The sequence below is a fragment of the Numida meleagris genome, chromosome 13, assembly GCF_002078875.1.
Source record: "Numida meleagris isolate 19003 breed g44 Domestic line chromosome 13, NumMel1.0, whole genome shotgun sequence".
NCBI classification, from domain to species: Eukaryota; Metazoa; Chordata; class Aves; order Galliformes; family Numididae; genus Numida; species Numida meleagris.
In genome coordinates, this window is record NC_034421.1 from 5,316,227 (window position 1) to 5,342,332 (window position 26,106).

General features: G+C 53.3%; 3 protein-coding genes across 9 annotated transcripts; 1 reads left to right on the forward strand and 2 right to left on the reverse strand.

The window, feature by feature from the left end:
* Positions 7-8,364, reverse strand: FLII (FLII, actin remodeling protein). Its single transcript, XM_021411025.1, has 30 exons — positions 8,214-8,364; positions 7,437-7,547; positions 6,862-6,933; positions 6,630-6,710; positions 6,334-6,419; positions 6,028-6,189; positions 5,842-5,945; positions 5,589-5,764; positions 5,344-5,501; positions 5,122-5,206; positions 4,768-4,915; positions 4,556-4,689; positions 4,274-4,486; positions 4,020-4,199; positions 3,862-3,944; positions 3,703-3,777; positions 3,386-3,469; positions 3,145-3,316; positions 2,960-3,064; positions 2,558-2,749; positions 2,260-2,448; positions 2,034-2,173; positions 1,715-1,940; positions 1,273-1,427; positions 1,119-1,179; positions 905-1,033; positions 703-809; positions 379-484; positions 241-306; positions 7-148 (listed from the first exon to the last, which is right to left on the reverse strand). The coding sequence occupies exons 1-30, from the start codon at positions 8,274-8,276 to the stop codon at positions 14-16; spliced, it is 3,798 nt and encodes a 1,265-aa protein (XP_021266700.1). The 5' UTR covers positions 8,277-8,364; the 3' UTR covers positions 7-13.
* MIEF2 (mitochondrial elongation factor 2) lies at positions 8,361-12,963 on the forward strand. 3 transcript variants are annotated; one of them, XM_021411034.1, is made up of 4 exons: positions 8,361-8,441; positions 8,927-9,079; positions 9,611-9,788; positions 10,570-12,963. In XM_021411034.1, exons 2-4 carry the CDS (start codon positions 8,933-8,935, stop codon positions 11,622-11,624), a joined length of 1,380 nt encoding a protein of 459 aa, XP_021266709.1. In that variant the 5' UTR covers positions 8,361-8,441; positions 8,927-8,932; the 3' UTR covers positions 11,625-12,963. The 3 variants fall into 3 exon arrangements, with proteins under 3 accessions (XP_021266709.1, XP_021266711.1, XP_021266710.1); XM_021411036.1 differs by lacking the exon at positions 8,361-8,441 and adding an exon at positions 8,458-8,526; XM_021411035.1 differs by lacking the exon at positions 8,361-8,441 and adding an exon at positions 8,474-8,797.
* On the reverse strand, positions 14,134-26,051 carry TOP3A (topoisomerase (DNA) III alpha). 5 transcript variants are annotated; one of them, XM_021411027.1, is made up of 20 exons: positions 25,919-26,051; positions 24,977-25,230; positions 23,790-23,849; positions 23,325-23,398; positions 22,521-22,596; positions 21,869-21,977; positions 21,431-21,574; positions 20,715-20,885; positions 20,395-20,495; positions 20,193-20,267; positions 20,003-20,085; positions 19,679-19,886; positions 19,350-19,535; positions 18,756-18,885; positions 18,230-18,343; positions 17,987-18,152; positions 17,435-17,578; positions 17,092-17,214; positions 16,129-16,862; positions 14,134-15,087 (listed from the first exon to the last, which is right to left on the reverse strand). In XM_021411027.1, exons 2-20 carry the CDS (start codon positions 25,160-25,162, stop codon positions 14,909-14,911), a joined length of 3,063 nt encoding a protein of 1,020 aa, XP_021266702.1. In that variant the 5' UTR covers positions 25,163-25,230; positions 25,919-26,051; the 3' UTR covers positions 14,134-14,908. The 5 variants fall into 5 exon arrangements, with proteins under 5 accessions (XP_021266702.1, XP_021266701.1, XP_021266703.1 ...); XM_021411026.1 differs by having other exon boundaries at positions 25,871-26,010; XM_021411028.1 differs by having other exon boundaries at positions 25,855-25,970.

Genomic DNA, 26,106 nt, shown 5'->3' on the forward strand with positions numbered 1-26,106 from the left:
CCACCCCAGGCTCTTATGCTGGGGGCTTGCGGAAGACACTCCAGGCGTGGAAGCAGCGGGTGAAGGGCCAGGGCTCGTTGCCTTTCCGCACCAAGCGCAGCTTGCGGGGCCGCGCGGGGTCCTTGGAGCGCATGTGCTGGATGTAGACCTGGGGTGCAGGACATGATCAGAGCCCACCAGGAATGGGAGAGAGACCCGAGGGGCGACGGAGGTGCTGGAATTCAGCACGCAGGGCCCTACCTGGCACGCTTTGAGGCTCAGCTTGATCTCCACCTGGCTGGTCTGGGTGCCCACCCACATGTAGACCTGCAGAGGGATGTGCAGATGGGCTCAGCCGTGGATCCGGGTGGGCACTGCGCAGCCCCACGTCCCACTCACCTCCTGCCCGTTGTCCAGCAGCATGATATCATCATCAGCCAGGTCGTCCTGGCAGAAATCGGAACACTTCTCTGACACGGCGAAATAGCCCTTCTCGTTGGAGCACCTACAGGAGAGCCAGAGGGGAGCGCATCAGCGGCACGAGGTCGTCAGCACGCAGTGATGCAGAAGTTGTTTGAGCCACGGGGTGCCCAGGGATGGACAGACAGCTGGGAGAGGGGCTGTGCCCATTGTGGGGAGCCCGGAGGCCCGAGCCTCTGGTGAAGGCTGGCATGGCACTGTGGGATAAGGAATGGGACTAGCACACTCTGGAACAGAACCCACCTGAAGAGCCGCGAGTGCTTCATGTATTCAGCATCTTCATCATAAGGCTTCTGGCTCCCGATACCCACCCAGAAGAAATTTTCAGGCTCCTCTCCCTCATTGATCACCTGTGAGGACAAGGGCAGGGTCAAGGCTGAGTTCCTCCATCCCCCACTGCTCTCAGGTAAGGTGGTGCTGAGCCCCTCAGCCCCGATCCCATCACCTGCTTGCTGTATGAGTCATCAAACATGTTGTTCATGATGTCCTCAGCCAGCTTGGCCTCGTCAGGGTCAGCAGCTCGGCCCACCCAGGTGTAGACAATGCCCTGGTTGTCTGTGCTCTCAAAGGGGACCTGCAGAGAGCAGAACATTGGGGCTGGGGATGTGTGGCTGAGCCTCCCTTGCTGCTGGGGGAGGATGCCCAGCCTCAGGCGGTACCTTGAGGATGAAGCAGAACTCCGAGTTGAGCAGCCCAGCGTCCGTGTTGATCTGGATGCATCTAGAAGAGAAGCCCACGAGGCACAGTCAGCAGGAGCTAGGGTCCCCCAGCGTTCCTGGGCAGCACCAACAGGCTGGGGGGGGGAAGGCTGACCTGGTGCAGAGGGCTCCGCCGTTGGTGCGGATGTGGTAGAGGCTGGGCTGGGGCGGGCTGGCCTTCTCCTTCCGTTTGCCCCGGTGAATGACGAACCTCCTCTTGAAGTGCGACAGGAACTTGGGGTTCTCCTGCTGCTGTGTCATGCGCACCACCTGCGCGAGGTGGGTGTCAGCAGGGGCATGGGGCCCCCAACACAACCCCAAGCTCCAAGTAGGTGGGTGGCTGCTGGCACCTCTGTGCCACCATCTTCATCTCCGCTGCCACCCCCTGCCCTTCACCCAGCCGGAGAGAGGGGACAGGGGAGCAGCAAAGCCAAGCAGGAGGACCTCATATCTCTCTCCAGGAGTGGACAGGGGGGCCTTGGGGCTGGGGCTTCATGGGATGGGTTATGAAGCAGTTCCCCAGGAGCAGTACGGGGGATCCCAGCACAGGGACTCACCTCCAGCTTGCCGGGGAAGAGACTCTCAAACTTCTTCTGCAGGCTGAAGGTGAAGGTGAGCCAGCCCATGTTGGAGGCCTCGCGGCCCTGCCAGAAGTACACGATGCACTGGAAGTCTTCTTCAGGTTGTTTCTCCTCCTCTTCTTCCTCACCCTCCTCTTCCTCTTTGCCTTCGCTCTTCTTTTTCTTCTCCTCCTCCTCCTCATACTCCACCGGCACCCAGTACCTGAATGCAGGGACAGGTGAGGTGGGGGGGTCTGGGCGGGGTGATGGGGGATGCAGGGGCTCAGCAGCCCCGGGAGGGTCGAGCTGGGCTCACCTGCAGAGGAAGACGTAGCAGTCGTGCGTGTGGAAGTGGCCGAACTCCTCCTCGGGCAGCCGCGCGAATTTCTTGCCCTCCAGCACGAAGCCCTCCATCCCGTCCAGGTCCTCATTCCACTCCTCCATCAGCTGCTCTGCCTGCGGATCCCCACGCGCTTGGTCAGGGCATGGAGCCCTGGGCCCGCTGCTGCCATGGGGAATGTGTGGGGCATCCCCAGCCCTACCTCACTCAGGGGCATGGGAGGCTGCCGGGGTAGGAAGAGCGCGGTGAGGTCAGCCTTCATCTGGTCCTTCTTCTCGGCGTCCTTGCGCACCTTGCCAGCCAGGCCGCCCTCCTGCAGCACGTTCTCAGCGTTGCGGGTGTAGTCCACATGCAGGACATCATCCCAGTTCTTGAACTTGGATTTGAACACCTAAACACAGAGAACGTGGGGTGAGGAGCGGGAGCAGGAGGCCACAGGCACAACCCCATCCCCTCAGATCTCTGCCTGCAGGCAGCACAGCGCCCGTGTCCCCCCCCACCTGGCACTCGGTGCCCTCCAGGTTCCGTGTGACCATGGCGTGCTTGGGGCGGTGCAGCATCCCACACAGCTCCTGGCTCAGCTTCAGTGCTGCCGCCCGCACCAGCCTCGACGACTTCCTCCCGATCCAGATGAAGACGTCGGACCAGCAGTCCAGGATGTACACGTTCTTGGTGTCTAGCAAGCTCTGCAGCTGGGGGCACCAACGGGAGAGGGTCAGGCATCTCCTGAGCTTTTTTCAGGCTGGAAAATTCCCCAAAGCCAGCTGGGATGAGCAGAGCACCCTGCACCCAGGGCACCACTGGCTGAACCTGCCCCAGAGCACAGCTGGAGGCAGGGGGAGCACAGAACCCGTTTCATGGGTCAGAACAGGAGAGCCTCCCCACCCCATCTTATGTCCTACCAAGCGCATCTCAGGCATCAGGTCGGCCTTCAGCCTCTTCTTGTGCTCTACCGACAGCTTGTAGTTGATCTGGGGCAGCTCCAGGTAACCCAGCCCCAAGCCAACCTGCAGAGAGGACAGGAACACAGGGTGAGGACGCCTGTGGCGTATTACTGATGACCCCACAGAGGGCGGCAGCTCCACACCTTGTACAGCTTGGGCTTGTGGGGCTGGAAGTCGTCAGGGACACAGGGCTGGATCTCCTCAGGCTGCCCCCCAAGCACTTCCCAGAACTCAGGGCTCTCCTGGCCCTGGGTAAGCAGCGTGATCTCTGCTTTGCCCTTGCGCTCGTTCTTGTTGATCTTCTCAGCGAAGAGCCTGTGGGAGGACTGGGTAAGGTGGGCTCCCAGCTCTCCTGGGTTCCCAGCCCATGTCCCCAGCCCCTACCTGGCCTTGGTGGTGCTGCTCAGCGTGGCCTGGCTGCCCCGCCACACGAAGATCTCGAGGCCGTGGTCCAGGAGGAAGACAAAGCTGGAGAACATGGAGATAAAGAAGGTGAGGAAGGGAGCAGGATGCACCACTGTCCTCCCCACACTGGGGTCTTCATGGAGCAGGTGGGGCCTCTACATGGGGTTTGAACCCCTGGTCTTGCAGAAGGGCAGCCTGTTTCCACCCTAAAGCTGTAGCCACACTGTCTTGGCTTGGACCTGCCTCCCTGTTCCCTTTTGGGGACCCATATGTCCCCTCACTCTTCCCCTGCTCACCGGGGGTCTAGGGATGTCCCTTTCAGAGCCACTGGTTCCAGCTTGACGTTCTTCTTCCCATAGACACGGTACAGCCTGGGGGAGAGACGGCCATGGTTGAACATGGGGCACCACCTGCTGTATGTGTTCCCCCCCCCGACCGCCTGCCCCCAGCCCTACCTGGTGACATACTGCGTGTCCTCAACGGTGAAGAACCCACTGGCCGTGCCACCCTCAATGTAGGAGATGTCATTATCAAAAACCTAGGGGCAAAGAAAAGGGGATGAGGGTGGGGAACGGAAGGCTGGGGGCTGCGGGAGGCACTGGGACAGCCTGACCTGGAGGAACTCATCACTCTCATCCCCCATCTCCTCGCGGATGCAGCGGCACTCGGCCCCCAGGTAGTTGCGCAGGTTGACGGCGTGGATGGCAGAGCACGCCTTCTTGTCCAGCGTGGCCTCCTGCCCGATCCAGTAGTAGATCTCCCAGCTGAGGGAGCCGTTCTCATCCAGGAAGGTCTATGGAGGGACAGGGTGTGAGAAGGGCTGCCAAAAGTCCTGGGGACACAGGGATCCCCACTCCCCTCGTGTACCTTAAGAACAATGTAGCAGTCGGCCTCATAGAACTTCCCGTGGAAGGCATCATCCACCGGCGTAGGCACGAAGTTCTCGATCTGCCAGATGCTGAGGCCGGGCAGCTGCCCCACATCCTCGCTGAAGAACTCTGAGTAGTCCAACTGTGGCTTCTCCAGGCCCTGGTCCCAGCGGCGTGCCTTCAGGTCCGGTGCCTTCGCTTCGCCGCTCTCCTGCGGGGACAGGGATGGGTCACCCAGGTGGGACACCCCGTGATGGGACAGGGCTGGACGCAGACCTACCTCTATCTTCTTGTTCTTCTCCTGGGCCACATCCGACATTCCCTTCAGCACCTGCTTGGCTTGGTCATCCTGGGCTGAGTCCTTGCGCCGCCGCAGCCGCATCTTGCGGGCCAGCGGGTCCTTGGTGCTGCTCCCTGGGGACATCGGGAAGGGGTGAGAGGCAGCAGGACCTGCCAGGCACGGCACGGGGCCGTGCCTCCTTGTCTACTTGCCTGCTGCGGCGGCCGCCACGGTGGCTGGTGAGGCTCCAGCCAGGCGGAGCTGGTTCTGCAGGGAGAAGTCGATGTTGTACCACTCTGATGTCCGCTCCGCTGGCTTCGGAGGCATAACCAGGTTGGGGTTCTCGCGCACATCCAGGACCTGCCAAGGGAATGAGAGATCTCAGTGCTCCGAGGCATGGAGACACCAAGGATGGGGGCTGGGATGGGAGAGCTCTAAGCAATGCAGACTTTGCAGAGGTGATGGAGGACCACGTGCCCGCTGAGCCATGTGTAAGGCTACAGGCAATGCCCTGCCCTCAGCCCATCCCTCGGACCCCAGGGGCACGCAGGGTGCTGGGCTCTCACCTCCATATCTGTCAGGAAGTGGATGGCCTCTGGCAGCGTCACCAGGCGGTTCTTGTTTAGCACTAGCTTCCGCAGCTTGGAGCACCTGTGGGGCATGGGGATGCTGACAGGGCTGGGCCAGGGTCGCATCCTTCAGGGATCCTGCAGGATCCCTCCACCCCTACCAGCTCCACATGTCCCCTCTTGGGGACAGCATAAACCTGGCTGGGGGCTGCCCCCTACCTGCACAAGCTCTCAGGGATGAGCTCCAGGTTGTTGTTGGCTGCCATGAACTCCTCCAGGTTGGCAAGCTTGCCAATGCCTGAGGGGATCCCGTCAAAGTCGAGTTTGTTGGAGTTGAGGTACATCTTCTTCAGCTTGGTCAGCTTGCAGATGGCTGACTGGGGAAGGAAGGGAGAGGTGGCGAGGTGAGGGCTGGCACCACAGCTGCGGCATGGACATGATGGAGGGGTGGGGACAACTCGCACAGGCAGGGAGGTGAGCTCGTTGCGGGACAGGTTGAGGGTCTCCAGCTGTGTCCACTGGTCAATGCAGAGGGACAGCTCGGTGATCTCGTTGCTGCTGAGGTTGAGGCGCCGCAGGCTGCCCAGCGTGTAGAGGCACTCGGGAACGCGGCTGAGGTTGTTGCAAGACAGGTCCACATCTGGGGGACAAACGGGGCTAAGGCCACCAGGACACACACCAGGACAGCCCCGATGCAGCACCCCAACGCAGCCCTACCTGCCAGGTTGACCAGGCTCTCCAGGCTGGTGGGGAGGTTGCTCTGCATGCGCTGCGTGTTCCGGAGGTGGAGGGTCTGCAGAGCTGTCATCGCCGGGAGCTGCCTGTGGGTCACACAGACAGCATCAGGGCATGGCCCAGCACGGCCCCAGTATCTTGGGAACTGGCCCCAAAACGGAGCCGTACCGGAGCTGTGCATGCAGCAGAGGGTTGTCATTGAGGATGAGGGTCTGGAGGTGCACCAGGCGTCTCATCTGTGGCGGGAGGCTCTCCAGCTTGTTGTTGCTCAAGTCGAGGTAGAGTAGGTCCGTGAGGTTGATGAAAAGCTGGTTGGGGATGGTCTCGATGCTGTGGGGACATGGGGACCTTCAGGGTGGCCCTAGATGCGCACTGGCTCCAACCCGGAAAGGGGGACCCAGGGTGAAGTGGGGAGTGGAGGTGATGGGTGGAGGTGGTCATGGCCAGGGGGAGCTGTGCTGCCAGGAGCCCCACCTGTTGTGGCCCAGGTTGAGCACCAGCATGTTCTTGGCATTCTCCAGCTCCCGGGGACACTCAGTCAGCTTGTTGTGGCTCAGGTCCTGAGGGATCAAAGCAAGCATCATCCTCGGTCCTGGGGTGGGTCTCCCATCCCACAGCTACCACCCACCCCCAAGGACCACGGGGCATCTTTGGGACCATGCTGAAGATGCTCTTCAGTCCCACGTGTGTCCCTGAAGGGCACAAAGGAACAGGAGCCCAGGCTGAAGCTCTTGCTGTGGGGAAGGGCAGTACGGAGACTCAGCACTTACCAGCACCGAGAGGTCCTCCAGCTGGAAGATGTCATCAGGGACTCCCGAGTTCTTCAGGCTGTTTGCACGTGCCACGATTGCCTTCAAAGTAGACAGAGAGGAATGACTGCAGCCACCACCTGGCTCCAGCACCTGCTGAGCCCCTCGGGAGGACCGGGGGCCACCCCCGTGTGGCCAAGAGATGCTCAGGGACAGCGGCCCCGGTGCGTGGGATGCACAATGGGACACTCACCCGGAGGCAGGGCAGGCCGGACAGCTCACCATGGAGCGTGGTAAGGCTGTTGTGGCTGACAGACAGGTGCTCCTGCAGGGAAGCAGGACAAAGCCTCAGTGAGCAGTGATGGGAGCAGAGCTCAGCCCTGACCTGCATAGAGCTGCTGGGGCCCCAGCGTGTCCATAACGTGCTGTGGGCACCATCAGAACAAAGCTCAGCCACGTGCTCCACCAAGGGCCGGGCGCAGAACTCGAGCTGCCAGGGAACAATGCCAGGCAGCTGCTGGCTACTGCTTTTTTCTTTTTCCTCCTTTGCTAAAAGTGCCCAAACCCTTAATTCTCCCCATAAACTTTCACCCTTCCTTTCCATTAAATGGCAGAGGAAGAAATCGTGGTTTCCGGTCTGGTTTGCTAAGAAAACAAGGTGAAACCCAGCACATCCCTGCCTCAGCCCCCTTCCTAACAACTCCTGCATCCAATTTCAACCACGCTTCCTCGCTCAGCCCTATTATTAGACACTGGCACGTGGGGCAGGCAGACAGCAGGTTCTTGGCTCCGTAGCCCCCCCAAGAGCCCCATCCCCTGCCTGCTCACCAGCTTCTGCAGGGCAGCGAGCTCCTCGGGCAGGTAGCAGAGCCCTGTGTGGTTCAGCTTCAGCCAGCGCAGGCTGGTCATCGCCTTCACGTGCTCTGGGAAGTATCCACCCTGCGAGGACACGAGGGTGAGAGAACTGCATGACCCATGGGGCGGCAATGGAGAGACAGGGCTGGTGCTGTGGGGCTGCTGAGGGACAGATCGCCCAGCACTATGGCACTGGGGACTGGGATCACCCAGCCCCATGGGAATGGGGTATAAGGATGGGATCGTCTAGTCCTATGGGATTGGGATCTGGGGACTGAGGTCACCCAGTTTTTTGGAAATGGGATCTGCGGACTGACATCACCCAGCCCTATGGGACTGAGACGTAGGGATGGGATCACCCAGCCCCATGGACTAGGACCTCGGGACTGAGATTGTCCAACTCTATGGGTCTGGGACCCAGGGACTGAGATCACCCAACCCTACAGGACTGGGATTTAGGGATGACATCACCCGGCCCTACAGGGCAGGGGCTGGGGGCTGACACCTCCCGGACTTCCAGGGCCTCAGGGGCGGGAGTCCCGAAGTCTCCCTCCCACAGCAGGACCAGGACCAGGACCACGACCAGGGCTGGGACTGCCCGGCCCTACGAGAGTACCTCCGGGATCTCCGGGCCCGGCGGGGCGCGGCCAGGCCTGACTTCCCCACCCAGCTCTACGGCACTGCCCCCGAGTCTCCCCCCACCCCGCCCGCCCCCAAGCCGGGTACCGCCCCCGACGCTCCCCCCCGCACCTTGAAGTCGTTACCGCTGAGATCGACGCCCCGGACGAAGGGCAGCACCCCGGTGGCCGCCATGGCTGCGGGGGAACCCGGCGGGACGCAGCCACGCCCCTCGGCCCCGCCCCGCGCTGACGTTCATTGGGGGCGGGGACCGAGCAGCGCTGCGTTCTCATTGGCTGCGCCGCGGGCGCGCCGGCGCGCCAGCGTGCGCTGGTTGCCCGCCCCGCTGGAAGCGGCGGGGTAAGTGCACGGGGGTGGGGTGGTGCGGGGTCTTCTCGATGGTGGGGGGGGTGGGTTCCGGTAGGGTCGGTGTGAGGAGAAGGAGGTAACCCTCGATAGTACCCGTCCCCTAGTGGCGTTCGCTGTCCTACCTTTGTCTGCCCTTGGCAGCTCGGTGAAGGGGAGTGTATGTATGCCGGCCCCTTCCGGGGTACCGGTGCGGTCCCCTCTTTCCGTCGCCGTGCCGGTGCTGCCTCGAATGTTGACGGGGACTGTGTTATGGCGGGGCGAGGCGGCCGGAGCCTTATCGAGGTGACCCTTGGTCCGGCCCGGCGCCACTACTACAGCCGGTGGCAGCGGGAGCCCTGGGCCTGAAGGTCGGCTGGGGGGCTGGCTGCCCCGGGAGCTCGCGTCCTGCCGGCTCCTCCGCCTTCACCCCATCGCCGTTACGCGCCGGGTGTCCTTAGGGAGCCGGCTCCCCGCACTGTTCCTCTTCCTTCCCGTAGGTGACCATGGCTGAGTTCGCGCAGCAGCGGGGCAAGCGGCGGGACGACAGCGGGCTGGGCAGCGTCCTCGACCTGCTGCTGGCCAACGCCAGGCTGGTGCTGGGCGTCAGCGGCGCGGCCGTGCTCGCCATCGCCACGCTGGCCGTCAAACGGGTGAGGCTGGGGCGGGGGGGGGAGGTCCCGGGCCGCTGCACGGGGCGATGTGCCACGTGACGTTTCAGAGAGGTGTCTCAAGTCCGATTTCGGTTTTGATGCTTGAATTTTTTCAGTTTAAAAGCTGCAGGAAGCTGGCGTGCGTGCTTGAGTCTCCCAAACCTTTGCTTTTCAGCAGTAGGAGTGCTGCGTGTGACTGTTAACCCGTGTGTGTGCTGTCCCCTGCTTCGGGGTGGGAAGTGATACTGTGAGAACGGCTGAGCTCTCCGTGCTGGTTTTCCCTGTGGATCCTCGGTCTCTTTGTTCTTCCAGTAACAGCAGCCTTCTGCAAAGGGGGCAGCTGATCTTGGGGCTTCCCCCCCCACCAAGATCCATAGAACAACCCTCTATGTGAGCGAGGCCATTTGGGGTCTGCAGCCCCTCGCTCTCAGCACACTCGGGATGGGGGAGCCCCCATGGCGTGCCCCCTCTGGGTGAGATGTGTGTTCTGGGGACCACATGCACATCCCCTCCACCTGTCTCTCCCACCAGCTGATAGACCGAGCCACGAGCCCTCGTGAGGAAGGTGATCCCAAAGCTGAGCAGAAAACCCTGGAGGAGAGCTGGCAGGACCTGGCCTTGATCAAAGCAACACAAAAACCTCCCAGGAAGCAGCGAAGGGAAGACCTCAGCGAGCCCCTGCTCTCCCCGGCTCCACCGCCAGCACCAGGTGATGCTTGTGGGGAACGCGCGTGGGTGAAGATCACCTTGGCTGGCTGCGCCTGTGCCCGGGAGCTGGGCTTTATTTTTAGCTCCGTGACCGGAAAGCTGACCCGGTTGTGTCTTCCCTCTTGGGAAGCTCCCAAGCTGCGGCCCCTTTTTTGGCAACGTCTCAGTAACGGCGCCTCTGATAACTCCTGGGTGCCTCAGCCGGCTGGTTGCGGTAGAGGCTGCCTTGCTTTTGTTTCCTGTGCTTGTTTTTTGGGTCAGCTCTGTTTAGGGAGGAAGATGTGTTTGAGAACCGCTGCAGACAAAGGCTGGCTTGTCCTGCTGGCTGCCAAGGCGGTGTTTTTGGAGTAGGAAAGCAGCGTAGCCTGGTGCTGGGCAGGTCCTGAGGCACCACACCTGGAGTGGGATTGTTTCAGGACTCAGCACTCAGGCAGATGTCAGGGCAGGGTGAGCAGCAGGACTGAGGCTTGTGAGGGACCTTGGTAGTTTGTGCTTTGTCTAGCTGCTGCTGCTGCTTAGCCTGGCTCACCCACCTCTCACTGGGGTGTAACGCCAGGTACTGTTGGGTTTTGGCTTTGGATCGAGCCCTGTGTTGGCTGAAAAGTGCTGTTAATGTTAGAGCTTTCTGTGCCTCTCCTGGCAACATCAGCCTCACGTTCAAAGGCTGAGAGCTGGGACTTCAGCCCATGCCTTCTCCATGGCTGTGGCATGAGAAGATGTGGTGGCTGATCTGCACAAAGCCATGACTTCTTCCTTGCCTTTGCCCTATCCCCTTCTTGCAGAACCCAGTGCCTGCCCAGTGCCTCCGGAGCCTCCTCAGGTCGAGTCCAGCCCTCCCCGCTGCCTCACGCTGCAGGAGAAGCTGCTCTCGCACTACAGCATCCACCTCCCTATGCCTGAGGAGCAAGTGGCAGTCTCCCAGCAGCTGGCCCGCAGGATCTGCACTGAGCTTCAGAGCTTCATGCGGAGCAAGTGCCCGGAGCTGCCCTTTGGCAGCCTCTTCCTCAGCGGTCCCCTGCTCGACGGCCTCGGGGCTCTTGCTGCCGACCACATCCACTTCATGCTGCCTGTAGTCCTCGATGCCGGTCTCTGGAGCCTCATCCCGGGAGAGGACACCGTCGTGAGAAACCCCCAGTACTGGATGATCAAAAGGACTGACCTGGAGTATTTCCCTCGTGGACGCAGCCCCTGGGACAAATTTCTCGTGGGCCAGTACCTCTCCTCCAATGTGCTCAACGAGACCCTCCACAAGATGCTGGTGGCCTCCATCAACTGGCCGGCCATAGGCAGCCTGCTGGGGACAATCATCCGCCCGCTTGTGGCCTCCCGGGAGCTGAGGCTGGATGTCAAACACGATCAGGTCGAGCTGAGCATTGCCCTCTTCCCGGTGGTGGAAATGGAGGACAAAGTTCTTCTGGCTGCTCCTCCTGAAGGACTGGTGGAAAACCTCTGGCTTGAGAGCTTTGGCAGGGCGGAGGTCTTGAAGGTGAAGGAGCTGGATGCTGGCGACGCCGGGGCTCGGCAGCACTGCCTCCGCATCCTGAATGCTGTCTGCAGGAGCCATCCCGCCCTGCGCAAGCTGAGCGGCAGCCCCCTGGCACACGTCATCCTTCACCTGAGTGCCACTGGGTCAGACTGGGCAGAGGAAAGCCTTGCCACCAGGTTCCAGCAAGTGCTCGAGGAGCTAGTGGGATACCTGGAGAATGGAGTCCTGCCTTGCTACTTCAACCCCAAAGTCAACCTTTTCTGTGAGCTGTTGGAAGAGGAAATAGAGGAGATGGGCTTCCTGCTCTACAGGGCCGTGTCTGAGCCGGGACTCCTGCTGACAGAGAAGTGACTGATGCAGTGGGAGCTCCTGAGCCTGGGGCGTTCCTCAGCTGTCTGGGTTGCAATGCTTCTAGTTGACTAGTCGGTAAGAGGCCAAGTTCTTGCACTTTATGAACAATAGTATTTCCTTTCTGAATAAAACGTGCCTGAGAGAAATGGGTGATGGTGTAAGAAGCCGTTTGCCGTGAGGCTCTGCCTTACCCACATCGAATGCAGCCCCTGAAGATAAGTCCCATCTGCTGGGAACGGACATGGAGCAAGTTTGGCTGCTGGATCCCAGCGAACTGCTCCATCCCAGCCTGCCATCCCAACCTCCAGGCTCCCCTTGTGCTCCAAGCAGAGACCTGAGCAGTTCTGAGCTTCCCCTGCCCCTTGGGGCAAGCACATCCCTTGATGCTGCTGCAAACCTCATGGCTTGCAGCATCCTGGGAGCTGTGTGGGTCCTCTGCGAGCACTGAGCTCAGTTGTACGGTGCCGTGGGATGAGGTGGGAACCTTGTTCCTTGCCAGGGCTGCGTTCTGGAATGTTGCCAACCTGAAATAAAGCCTGAGCAATGGCTGCGCGGCTCTCTGGGTACTGCAGGGTAATGCCATAGCAGGGCTCCTCTTTGGAAATCCTTTCAGGTGCCAAATGGCAGCCCAAGCTCAGCCCTGCCTGGCTGTTCTGCCAGCATCAGGTCTGCCCCGGGGAGGGGTCTCTGTGGCCCATTCTGAGAGCTGCTGTGCTGCAGCATGGGCTGGCAGGAGCTGCAGCCTCCTGGTGGACACCTGGTGGATGCCAGTGCCCATCTGCAGGATTCGCAGATCTAACGGGCCATGGTGTCCCCTCCCAGCCTTGTCAAGTGACCTTTTCATGTATGTATTGCTGCTGTCTTAATGTCCTGTTGCCCTGAAGCCTCGTGGCGTGGGGCAGGAAAGGACAGGATTGATGCACAGAGCAGAGTGCTTGCAAGAACTCAAGTGGTGGTTTGTGCTTCTTTTCATTGAGATCTGTTTTGTTTGAGTATTTTTGGGAGTTTTTTGTGTGTCCCCCCCCCCGACTTTGAGTGGCTGCTGGTAGGTTTTGTTTCTGACTGTAACCCAAGCGTGAAGGAATACATTCTTGTATTTAATGGGAAGAGCTATGCTGGTTTTGCACACTGGTAGAGATGGTGAAATCCTGTGGACTTCAGTGTGGGCCCTGTTGTTGACCACAACCATGCTGTGGTTTAGTTTTCTTTACAGCTATCTTGTTTATGGGAGGAAAAAACACTGTGCCTTTCTTCCCAGTCTGAAGACTACTTGGTTTGTTCCTTCGAGCCGCTTCCCAAGTGTTAGTGATGAGAATAAATCCTTGCTGTGTACACAGTTCTCTTGTCTCAGATGTTTTGTCTCCTGTCCTGTGGTAAGGGCTGAAATTGTGCTCCTGCTGTGGCAGCATTCCTGGGAACAGTGCAGCTGGGGTGTCCCCTGCACGGATCTTGGCAGCACCTGGACCCCATGGTGCACGGCTTTTCTCTTCCTCATCAGACCATCACATGAAACACCCAGTGCTCCTGCTGCCTGCAGAGGCATCCAGTGCTGTCTGGATGCTGAGCTCTTGCTGTTTAGCCAGCAGCCCTAACTGATCAGCTGCCTGAACGCTAACCAGGGTTAAACCAGTAAGGCTGGTAACGGCAAATGCCATGAGCAATGCTAAACCTGTGTGCTATGCAGATGCTTTCTGCTGCTGTTGCCATTTGGAGGCTGCTGCCCAGCTCTAGCCATGCTTTAGTCAGCTCACTGACGGCATTACGAAGCTTTCTAATCTTGTTATTTTAGACAGTAGGTTTGTATTTTTAGGTTACAGCTGTTAAGTGGGAGTAAGGGGTACAGAGTAATGCAATGTAGGTTCTCCTGACCATACTCCCTAGGTCTAGGCCTCATAGCAATGAAGTTCTGTAGACTTGAAAGCTCTTCTTTCTTGTGCAGAGCTGAAAGTGAACCTGTGCTGCTATGGTCTCCCCTGCTTTGAGCTACCACCCAGACAGTGCTTCGGCCTCCTGCCCACTCCGATTGCTTCATGCATCACCTTAGTACTGACCCATGGGAACTGCTCTCAGCTTAGGAGCAGTGTCCTGAGCAACACTGAAGACCCTGGGGGAGCAGCTGAGCACTGTCCTCTGCCAGAAGAGGACAAGGGAGTTTTGTGGAGCTACTTGCTTTGATGTGTAGAGAAAGCCCAAACAGAGAGGGAAGAGGTAGGCTGGCTTTTTCTCAGGGAGCTCAGTCTAAACTATGTGCAGGAAACAAGAAACTCCCTTCAGGTTCAGCCAATGGTCTTTCCCTGGACGACAACACTGCATCAAATGCAGCTGGTGAGATAAAACTGTTTTACCCACACCCCCACAGCTCAAAGAAAAGCTGCAGGGAGTTTCTGCCAAGAAAGCTTCTGTATTGTTCCAATGACTGAATGGAAAGAAGATTTGTGTGGATGCTTTTAGTGATAGCTTAACTATTTTACGTAGGAAGAAATAATCAGACAGTTAAGATGTCACTGCATCAAATTTAAAAATTAAATAATCTTTTAATACAAAGCTTATTACTTGGACAAAAATAACCTCCATTAACTAGCAGCATCACACAGGCACGTCTCGAGGTCTGGGGAAGAATGCAGCTTCAAATTCAGGAACGGTCTAAGAGGAAGGCTTTTCCTGAGCACTGCAGCTGAGCTTCCCTTTCAGGGCAAGCTCCAGCTCCATCTTCATTGCACCAGGCTCCATCGCAGACAAGGACAACCAAGGTAAGTGACAAAAAAGAAAGGGGAATGTTGCTGTGGTAACTTCCATTTAGAAGGGCAACTTAAAATTCCACACTGTGGAAAACCAGGGAGATAGAAGAGTTGAGCAGCCCTAGGGTCTATCCCAGTGGCTGTGATCCAGCTCTTCCTCATGTAGAAATGCTGCATACAGTTGCTACCACAGTGGGAGCTGCAGGTGGACTAAATCCACTCCTGTTTTCACTGCAGATTCACAGTTTCCAACTGCTTCCTTGAAATGTTTAGGGTATTCTGATTTGCTCAGCAGAAGAGCAGTTGAAAACCAAAGGCTGACACCAGTAGTGGAGCTAATTTTCAAAGCTGTTTGAACCCTCTCTACCCATGCTCATAAAGCATGAGTGAGGAAGGTATCCCCTAGTAGGAGCAGCCTGCAACCAGCCCTTCCTGGATGCACTCGTGCAGACTTGTTTCTGGGTTCCAGTTCCTTTCAGCAGTAGCTGCTCCTAAAGCAGCTTGCAACCCCAGACCTTTCAGATCTCAAGAGATGTCCATCTGGGCTCAGTGATCTAGAGGGCAAGTTTTCTTAGTGTGGCCAGGCTGATGGCAAATGCTGCAGGTCCGTGGTTTCTTGGCAGTTGCTCCTTGGGAGAGATTGCTTGGTCTCTTAGCTTTACTTCCCAACTCCCTTGAGTATCCATTGCTCCCAGAGTGGCTAAAAGAGAAATCTCCAGAAGCTCCTAGAAAGAAATAACTTGGATTTAAGTGACTCTGAAAAAATACGTAGGTGAAGACAGATGATAGGTTCAAAATGGCTGAAGACCAAGGACCTTGCTCTCACAGCCAATCAAATTATTTCTGAAACTATACTTACTTCAGATTTGTTTGAACATTCAAATGTTATCCATCTCTCTTGCAGCATTAGAGAAATGCGTGAACACAACAGGGAAAACTGATCTTTCTGGTAGTGTGCTCCAGGCTACAGCCAAAGCAGAAGCAACAAAACATGCCAGAGAACTTGTTCTTAAAGGAGGTCTGAAAACTTGGTTCTGCCCCTTTAGGGCCAAACGTTTACAAAGGAAGTTGGTGCTGAAGAGCTGTCTCAGACTACAGCTTTGCCTCTGTATTTTGCTTAGAGTCCTTTTTTTTCTGTCAGTGCTCTTTTTTTTACATCCTTTTTAGGTGATTTTTTTCTAAATGGGTGTTTGCTTTCAGTACCTTTTCACTGCAGCCACACTCAGCTTCTCACCTGTGATCAAAGCTTAAGCAAGGCCTGGCCTTTCACTGTGTTCCTAAACTAGGATAGAGGGAGCACCACAGCTTCCTTGGCCTGACAGAATGGGGTTTAGGATCTCCAAAGTGGTGCTGCTGCTTCAACTCTGTTCAAGTCGGTAACAGGTCTCTCAAAACAGAACACAAGAATTTGGGAGCACAAATTCTGTCTCAGACTGTTGGAAAGCATGCTGGGTTTTCTCCAGCAACCCATGGATAGACAGATGCTCAATCTTACCACATGTAAAAGCAAAGCATTCTGTTACTACTTAGAGCTCAGTGGATCTGCATTACGAGAACGTATCCTGCTAGCATTCTGAGAAAGGTAAGCCAGATTCAGTTGTTGCAAGTAATATTTAAAATACTACAGTGCTTCTGACACTTTCTGAAGACAAACCCGACGTCTGTCAAATATGAAAGAGTTGTACTGCAACAGCATTATGCATCTATTCAGTTTGGCTTTAAGAACAGCCTCTAACCCTTGCATTTTACCCCAAGCCCAGCCTTACCTGGAGCCACGTTTTCATCAGCCCACTGGAAGAAGCCGCACTGCTGCTCCCTGGGTTTTGAGCACGTATGGAACTGCCGCCCTTTGTTAGGCCCATCCTTTTGGACCGTGCGTGTGACAGCTGGCTGGTCACACCTGCAGACTGTGCTGCCTCCTGAACTGGAGTTGTTGCTGCTTCCAAAGTGTTCTGGGCCTCTCTTTCCTCCTGATCTCTGAGAATTTGCAGGGTCCCTTGCCCCAAAGGCCTGGGGTGGTGCAGAGCCCCGCGGAGCTGCATTGTTTCTGTCCTCTGACTGTTGATCAGACCAGAGGAAAAAGTTGCAGGTCTTGGCACTGCATTTGTAAAACTGTCTGCCTTGATTGGGCCCTTCTTTGCGCACAGTTAACAGCATGGCTTCGTTCCCACAGTTGCACACCACTGCGTTGTTCCCATCATCTGGATCAGCTGAAGGAGCAGGCCTGGGTGCTCTCCTTGAATTCAAGGAAAGCAGATGTCCTGCTGCCACATTTGTGGTCCCCCCCACGTGCAGCTTTTCACTGTTTGCTCTGTTAAGGGAGTTGTTCACCTGCATCTGGTTGGCTTGCTGGCTGCCTGACTGCCCAGGTTGGGACGATCCGTTTGAGTACCTCAGGTCCAAGAGCTCCTTCAGCATCTGATCGCATCCTCCAATGCAGCCAACAAACTCCAGGGGCATCATGGGTGGAACACTGCCTCTCTTAAATTTAAACTTCAGTCTAAAAGGAAAGGAAGAATATAAATCTGTCATTTCTGCTGTACTTACTGTTTACCTTCCTTCCCTCCACCTTCTTTCCATCCCTAAGCCATGAGAATGCTGCTCCAGCTTTTTGAGATTGGAACAGAAAACTGTTGCCCAACCTAGCCCCTGGAAGTCTCTGGCCCTGATGGCTAAGAAATAATATCTAAGGGGTTGCATTTCCCTAACGGATAACTGGTATGACCCACCTGTGAACTGGATGTGGTTTACACACAGCACAGATGCTCTCGTCCTTGGCCACATCCAGCACAAAATCAGGAAACCAGACCGCAGTTTTACAAGCTGGATATCCCATGCAGCCGAGATAGAACCTGCCGTGGGATGAAGGCACCAAATGAGGAAAAGGCAAAATCAAGACTGCCAATGACCTGTTTTCTCAGCTGTCAGAAGTGATCAAAGCAAAGCTTTTTTTGAGAGGACTTAAAAAAGAGGTTCAGAGTCCACATAGCTTTAACAGCTGGTGCAGTTTGTTAGCTGCAGCCCAAGTTTTCATACAGAAAGCTGTGTGCTAAGACAAGGAAGATCACTAACCCGCCATTCTTCTTGGTCTTCAGGACCATGTCATTGTTGCACTGTGGACACTTCCGAATGGAAACAGGCATTGCTGGGTAGACTTCCTCTTGCTCTACAATTTCTGTGGCTTCTCCAAAATACTGAGCCAGGGCCTGATCCAGCCTATAAAGAAACAAGCAATGTGTCTCGTCTGCAAAAGGCAATCAAGCAGTGAACTGATGCCTGCTGCCCTCTGCACAGCCTGAGCTTCTCCATAAGTATGTCCATTCAGCACTGTGCATCTGGAACAGTCTAGATGCGGGCGCAACATGGAAGCAGCCAGAGCACTTGCTCATGTCCTTCAGACATCTCTGAATTGAATTCAAAGAGTTTAAACCACAATTAGCAGTTAACTGGCACCAGCTCATGATGGCATGCCATACTGCAAGTCAGCCCTTCCCATGTGAATGCCTGCACATACTGGGCAGAGCTCCAAGAAGGCAATGTGACAGGATCCCACTACAGGCCAGGTGACAAGCCAGCATGTCCCAGAATGGCCAAGCAAGAGAAGAGGGCAAGAACAAGACTCACCTGTTGGCTCTGGCCACAGCCTCAATGAAGACTTGTTTATACTTTTGGACTTGCTGTTGCAACACTAAAGATTTGTCTTTCTTCCCCTCACAGATCAGCTTCAGATCAGCCTCCAGCTCAGCTCGAAGGTCAGGCTTGGACATCTCATAGCCCATGGAATCATAGCCTGGAGGAGCATACCACATGGTAAGTGAAAGGAACAGGTAAGGAACCTGCCCTCTTCCTAACAAGCACTGCCCTTACCTTCAACTAGCCCCATGCCCAGGTGGCCTGGAAGGAACCTCTGATCTGCTGTAAGGCCCACGTACATCCGTGTCTTAATTGTCTCAATGTGCTCAGCATGAGTGGCGTCAGTCCCTGCAAACAAACAGGTTATGAGTCAAATTAGGTGCCAAGAAGAGATTTCCCTTGTGCCTACTGCAGTGTAAGATGCTAAAGGGACAAGGAGACAGAACTTATGGCCAGGAGTAGCACTAGCCTCGCATCCCATTGGTGCTGAGGCCAAGAAAGTGCATGCAGACATGCCCTGGACCCTGAACTTCACATCCCCTTGGGTATTGGAGAGAGACTATAGTCTCGTTAGGTTCTCTGGATACTGCCCACAGGCTTCTACTTTCTCTCTTTTCTGTATATCTAAGTGAGTTCTTATCTGAAATGATGTTTAGAGAATCTCCTACGCTGAGGGTGAGAAAGAACTAGTACTAGGGAAGCTGACAAGCTTATTAACAAAACTCTCTCAAGAGAAAAAGGCCACACTGCCAATACTGACCAATGCCATGTTTCTCCATGAGTGCAATGAGATCCGCTTCTGTGAGGAGCAATGGAGGGCTGGTTTCCCCATCCACCATCTCCACTGTAGTGGGCTGAAAACGAGACCCTTTCTGATACAGTGGGATAACCTGAAGGGAAGGAGAATCTCTTTGAAACTGCCTTCTGTCATCCACTGAAGACAAATGTCAAGCTAACAGCAAGTTGGTGCAGTAATATAGCAGCACTCTGTTCTGGAGGAGATCCAGTCTCAAGATGCTCAGGATTAGCCAGTGAAGAGCTGCCAGAGACACCACAGAACAGCAACTGCAGCTTCTCTTGGTGAGTATCCCTCCCCATGTGGAAGCAGCCCTGTATGGTCTCTGCTGTGGTGTTAGAAAGGGAAGAATCTATCCAAAGCTGGCATAATAAAGTGGCACAGGTCTTCAGCAGAGATAGCTCTAAGTGAAACAGCCAGTGGGCTAAGAATTGTCAAAGAATGTTCTATAGATGGGCCTGAAAGCGGCAGGGAAGCTTTCCCATTAGTACAACCCATCTGCAGTTTGAAACTCCAGGTATTTTAGCCTGTCCCATCTATGTTGTTCAAGGATGTTACCTTGTCACTCCACTTCTCATAGGGATAAACTTCCAGATAGTTGCGGGCCAAGATCATAAGTCCTTGAGCAACGAATCGCTCGTTAGCAATGTCAATCTCCACAGTTGTTTCCTGTCCCTTGGCATCTTGAGAGCAGCAAGCCAAAAAATGGCGCACAATGAATTCGTACAGTCTCTGTTCATTGCCCTGTTATTAAAGAGTAAAAGAGACTTACTCTCTTCTAGTATTAGCAAGATGTTAGGAAATATTAGTGAATCTCAGGTGAAGATTCTGTGCTAACAACTAGATTATTAAGATTTCTATATTTTATCAAGCAATACTAAACTCACCTGCAGGTTAGCAGTGTATTTTGTGGGGTGAATGGGAGGGTGAGCCTGATCTGATTTGTTTCCATTCCGAGGGGTTGGCCCACCCTGATCCAAGATCCTCTGTGCAAATGCTCCCCAGTTGGGGTCCTGTGTTTGATGCTGTACTAAGGCAGAGAGGTTCAGCTCCTTGGGGAAAATGTTGGTCTCTGTTCGCGGATAGCTAATAAACCTTAGGAAAGACAGAAGAGCACTTCAAGAGGTGCTCCAGGATGATTCCCTTTTTGGACTAATGGTCACACATTTTTGAAATAATTAAGTTTACCAAGACAACTCTTGCCTTCTTACCCTTGAGTATAGAGTTTTTCTGCTATTCTCATCGTTTCCTTTGCATTTATTTTCAGTTTGCGGGAAGCCAGCTTCTCAAGTTCCTGTGTTGGGAAGAGCCAGAAAAAAAATGTATTTGTGCATTATTCTGAGTAAAATATCTGAAAAAAGCTTTAAACAGATAAGTCTTTTCAGCACAGTTCAAACATACCACAGTGTCCAGGGGCAGGGGTCTCCATTTGCTCTTTGGCTTGCTTCCAACCTCAACAACAGTGGCAACAGGATCCTAAATGCAGAGTAAGCAAAATGCAAAATCTCCTTGAAGAGTTCACACAGACTGTTCTTCAAACAAGGAGGATGCAGGAAGTGATTGGCTGATGCTAGATCATACATCTATTTACAAGTTTTCCTACCTCCATACACATGTGGTAAAGGACCAGGCACGCTGTGTGATTAAAGAGCCGGTTCCTCTTCCAGTTGAAGACCACATTGCCATCTTCGTGATCGTGTGTCACTGTGTTGAAAACCAGATCAGAGTTATACAGCCATAATATAGTGGAAAAACAGCAGAGGCAATGGGATCACACTACTCGGAAACCTTTCCAGTTCTACTTGATAATGGTAAAGGAAATCGCTTCTGCAGCATTGTTTGTTAGTTGCCCTGAAGTTTTTCCTCTCCAAATACGTTAATCCCTTTAAAATGGATTAGTGCACTCGCTTTCCTCCAGCATACCTTTGATTTTATAGAAGGCTTCAGGGACAAAGGCCTGGATGGCTTTAAAGCGCTCAACTACGAACCCCAGAGTTGGGAACTGGCAACTACCATAGCTGATCAGCTGATCTGCTAAAACATCAGGGAAGATCTTCCGGAGCCTCAGGGTCTGGAATCTGGTGAAAGCAGCACCTGAGAAAACAAAATGGATGCTAGAATTGAATAATTCAGCAATGAAAGATAATCACAGCACTGCAGAGGGCTTTTTTTGTACTCTTAATTGAGTATTAATTTTACTCTTAATTTTAATATTAAAATTCACAGAAGCCTTTCAGTGCTGCATGAGCTATTAACCTACTGTTTGTTTCAAAGAACGTGTTGTTTACAGTGAAATAGGAGATGTGCTTTAGTTGATTCTGATCTAAAAATCAGATTTAGAACACTACAGGGGGCGTTGTCTCGTGTTGGAGATATGGAACCAGCTGATTTTTAAACAGGTCTTTGAGTTTTAGCAATGTGAATTTGGCTGAGAAATGAGGAAGTCTGACAGCTAGCTATCTAGTTTTTAAAGTGATCTAAGAGTTCAAGCATTTATAGAAAATAAGCTATACATTGATGACAGAATGTAAGCTGACTGTCCCCTGCTTACTTACCAGGCTCCTGCTCACTTGCTTTCAAGGGTATATGCACCATCTTAGGCCTAGCAGACAGCTCTCACCTCCAAAGTGTTTACTTACCTATCCTGAGGTCCAGCTCCTGCCTGACTTCAACGGCATCACTAGTTTTTTGATCTGGTTGGGTGAGATTCTCACAGGCCCTTCTGACAGCATGAAGCGTAATCTCTGAAAAACGTGCTCGGAATACCTGGAGGTTTGGCTTTACTATCAGCCAAAAAAAAAAAAAAATCAAAGTGACCCAAACAGCAATGGAAAGTATGAACTAATATGCTGCTGCTGTCTTTAAAAGTGTATGCTGTCAATCTTTCCAATGCATTAATGTATTTCTGGTATATCAGAGCTGTGTATCTATCAGAACTACAGCCAGTAGATTTGACCTGGGCACGGGAAGAATGACAACTGAGTAAGAATGTTATCTGTTACTAGATCTGAGCAGTGATACCTGTTAAATCATCATTTTAATGGAAAGCAGATTGATGCAACAGATGCTCTACACACCAGCTTTGCAAACATGAATGATCTCAAAACCGATGTTCTCTCCTTCTCGATCACAGTCAGTCCAGATGACCAGAGCTTGGCATTGCTGGACTTCTCGTTCAAGGGTTCTCTGAGAGGAGGAAAAAAAAACACTGAGTGAGACCTACTCAGGCCACTTGGTTTGATATTTAGTTTTAGAATGACTCAGTAACTGAACATGAAATGCAACATGTATCCACAGAGATGGATTGCTGCAATAACATTTTGCAATGGTAACTCTCAGGAGATTAGGCAGCTTTCAAAAGAAATGAATCATTTATTTACTCTTTGTTAAAAGGCACTGCTTGGATTGGATTCTACCACAGTCTGTTTTTTGAAAACGTGGTTGTTTTTGTAAAATTGAGATGCAATTACCAATTCCAACTTGTTGGAAACAGCATTTCTACTTTTAACAAAGTAGCTGTTCCTTTACTCTTCTAATTTTACGCTAGCAGGAGACTTCAACCTTACAGAAGAACAACACAGTACTCCTAGAAAATCCAGGAGGAATTTGCTAAACTCTAGAAACTTTAAAGTTAAGGACAAAGGTAAAATCCCCTCTCTGTTTGAAATAATATTTGTAGAATTAACCTCTGAGCTCTGACTTTCAAGAAATCTCTTAAAAACAACATACCTTAATATCCATATAATTCTCAGGACAATATTTCTCGATTTCAGCATCAAAAAGAGCTAGAGGGTTACAGCCATGCCTGGTAAACAGAGGATAAACAGTGTGCTTAACAAACAAAAACATATTGTCAGGCATTAACTGCTGCTGTCTAGTGAGGAAATGCTATTCAGTATTGGAATTAGTAACACTATACTGTGAGCTTTAACTTAAGAATTTGTGTGAAACGCTGAGCTGTGTTTACTCAAAAACAATAGAACCAAAATGCAAACAGAGAAAACAGAAAACCTGGAAGGCAGCCCTAAATGAGCAGCTTCACATGTTTCACACACAAAGAACGAAACATCTCACTTCCCAGGATAATTCTTAGTTAAACAAAGAACACAAAAACTCGAGTTTTAAAATCAATTTATTTCCTTGGATTTGCCTTCCTGTATATTAACCAGTATTGAAACTCGATGGGTTTTCTTGTTTGTTTGTTTTTAGCACTATGAAGACAGTGATTTGAGGCAATATTTTAGCTATTCTGTAAATAATTTGCTACTTATCGTGCTGCTTGGCACGGCTGCTTGAAGCATGCTGTGTCACTGCCCCTCGCTGTGGATGTCTGCTACTGGAGCTGACGTGCTGGCTCTCCTAGCTGATAAAGTATGGCCTCAGGGGCACCACCACATATACTTCAAGGAAATGTTCCCTCCAACAGCGTGGCATATACAACTACAGCAGCCCTGCTGCAGGGGTGCCCTGCTCAGCTTGGGATCAGAAGCAGAAGACAAGCTTCAGACTCGTGAGGACGCAGTAGATACACACCATTTGCGAAATGGCAGCTTGAAATCATGAGCCAGCAAGTGTCCTGACACGGATGTCATCACCATAGTAACATTCTGCAAGAGACAGGGGAAGGTAATTAGTGCACATCTTTTGCTATAGGCTACCCAGAGCCCTAAAATCCTGACACAGTTCTCAACTGACACAACCAGTGATCCCTCTCTCCTGCTTATTTTAACAGACTCCTTTCCCTATAGGCAGCTAAACCTACATCTTTATCCTGTTTTTTGTAGGAAGCTTCCAATTCTAAGAAACAAAGTTTTTGACAAGTAGTAACACAGAAGAACAAAATTGAAAGAAGAGCCAAGAAGAGAAAATCTGACTTTTCCTTGTCTTTGGACAAAACTGGATATGCATTTCATAACTTCAGACAAGTTTTGTTTTGTTTTTTAACAGCTAGTATTTTGCACTTCTCTAATCCAGCAGTGGAATGAAAGAAAGCTCTACCTGGCCAAACATCTGGTAGTCATATTCGTAGATCTTGTTGAACTTGGAAAACCCTTCTCTCTAGAAGGAAAAAGAAAGTTGCTAAGTTTCTGGCTCCTAACAAAAGCTAAACACATTCCATCTCACTTATAAAGTGACTGTTATGGCAGGGCACAGAAGTACAGGGCAAGAGAAAACTGGCTACAAGCTAAAACAGAAAGGCAAAGGAGGTTGAACAGAAATTACCTGTATCATTTTTAGAAACAATGACATGGTGCTTTTCAATATAATGGTATTTTAAAATATGCCTGACGAGGATGCTGGGACTATCACCCTATGGATGGCCATGACAGACAGGTTTGTTTATCAGGGCTGGCCAGTTATAATCCCCACTCCTGACAAACTGCTGTCCTGCTCCAAACAACAATCAGTGTGCCAGTTCTGGGTCCCTTCCACCTGAGATTTATGGAACTTCCTGCATGGGATATTTGCATTGTTTCCTAGAGAAGCAGGACAATATCTTACTTGATTGAGAGTGTCAGTGCACAGCTTCTTGGTAATACTGTGCATTCAAATGTAATTCTGGTGTAGAAACGCTGTCTATTTCCTTAGCTTGGAAATACCAAGTAATTATTCAAACGGCGAAAGGTCACAAAGCAAAGCAGCAGCAGAGAAGAGATCTTTGAACTCTTCTTCTCCAAACCACAGACCATCTTTGCTTTATTATGTGAACTTCAGTACACCCCTGATACTTGCTGACGCAGCAGAAGCGGTGCTTTTTGACTGGGAAACACATGCCGACAGATGGTTTCAGTTCCTAAAGGCTTTTACATGTACTGCAAAGCTAGGAATAACAAAGGGAACCCCCACTGCTGAGCTCAGTGCTTGGAGAAGGCCGTATGGGGAGAGAGCACAGCTGGGGAACTGAATCTCAGCAGGACTTGAGGCCAAAAGAAAATTGCTCCAAGACTCCCAGGTATATCTGGGCAAGTGGTGTTTGTCCATTTCACACATGGAAGCTGTTCTTGTACGTTCTTGTGGTCAGGAAGAGACAGAGGCTGCGTACCAAGCTCTGCACAAGACGCATAGCAAAGCAGGACTGAACTGCATGGCCACTGAACATAGGCTCTGATGAGCTGACCATCTCTAGCCAGCTAAGGTCAATCTGTAGGCACATGAGGAAGTAAGGAGAACTGGTGTATTCCTACCCGCCGCATTCTGCTGTTGGAAAGCAGATCTGCAATTCCTCGGGCAGCATCATTCTTCTCAGCCACACACAGGACCTTCCGGATCCTCTGCAGTGCTGGACCGTCTGCAGCCCATGATAAGCTGCGCCAGGGCTGAGGCAGCATCCTGACCCCACAGCTAGCAAGAAGCCTGGCTTGAAAGTTCATCACAGGTAGCTGTGACAGCTCCCACGGCACCAAGGCATAGTGCTGTGTCCTCCCTCCAGGGCCGGTCCCTGTTCAGGAGACAGCCTGCTTTAGAACCATGAGCAATGCCTCAATGACACAGAATCTAAAAAGCCACAGAATGGTTGGGTTGGAAGGGATCTTAGAGATCCACCAGTTCCAACCATTGGCTGGATGCCACCCTCCCCAGCTCAGGCTGCCCAGGGCCCACTCATGGCCTCTGGCACCTCCAGGGACAGGGCACCCACAGCTCTGGAAGCAGTGCCAGCGCCTCACAGCCCTCTGAGTGAAAGATTTCTTCCAGATGCCCAACCTAAATCTGCCCTCTTTTAGTTTAAAACCACTTCCCTTTGCCCTAACTCCACACTCCCTGACAAAGAGTTCCTCCCAGCTTTCCTGGAGGTGCTGAATGCCGCACTGAGGTCTCCCCGGAGCCTTCTCTTTCCCAGGCTCAACACCCGCTGCTTTCAGCCTGTCCTCGCTCAGAGACGCTCCATCCCTGCGCGCACCCTCCGGACCGCTCCAGCAGAACCACCCTCACTTGTGCAGCGGGCCCAGAGCTGAGCGCAGCGCTCCAGATGCGTTCTCCTCTCCCCACCTCACGCCCCCTGCATCTTCCCGGGCAGCTTTTAACCCGCACGCAGAGGACGGCCCGGCGCATCCCACCAGCCCACCCCAGTGCTGTTCGACCTCCTCAGAGCTGCGCAGCGCGGGGTGATCCGCCCTCCGAGGCCGCACCTCTCCCAGGGCCGCGCTCCTCTCAGCCGCCACCACCGCCGCTCCCGCGCTATTTCTGTCGCAAAAGGCGGCGCGCTTTCCCTTCTGGCTGCGACCTGCCGTAAAGTGCGGCGGCGAGGAGAACTACGGCTCCCATGGTGCCCCGCGGCGCAGAAGGAGGAACTACGCCTCCCGTGATGCCCCGCGGC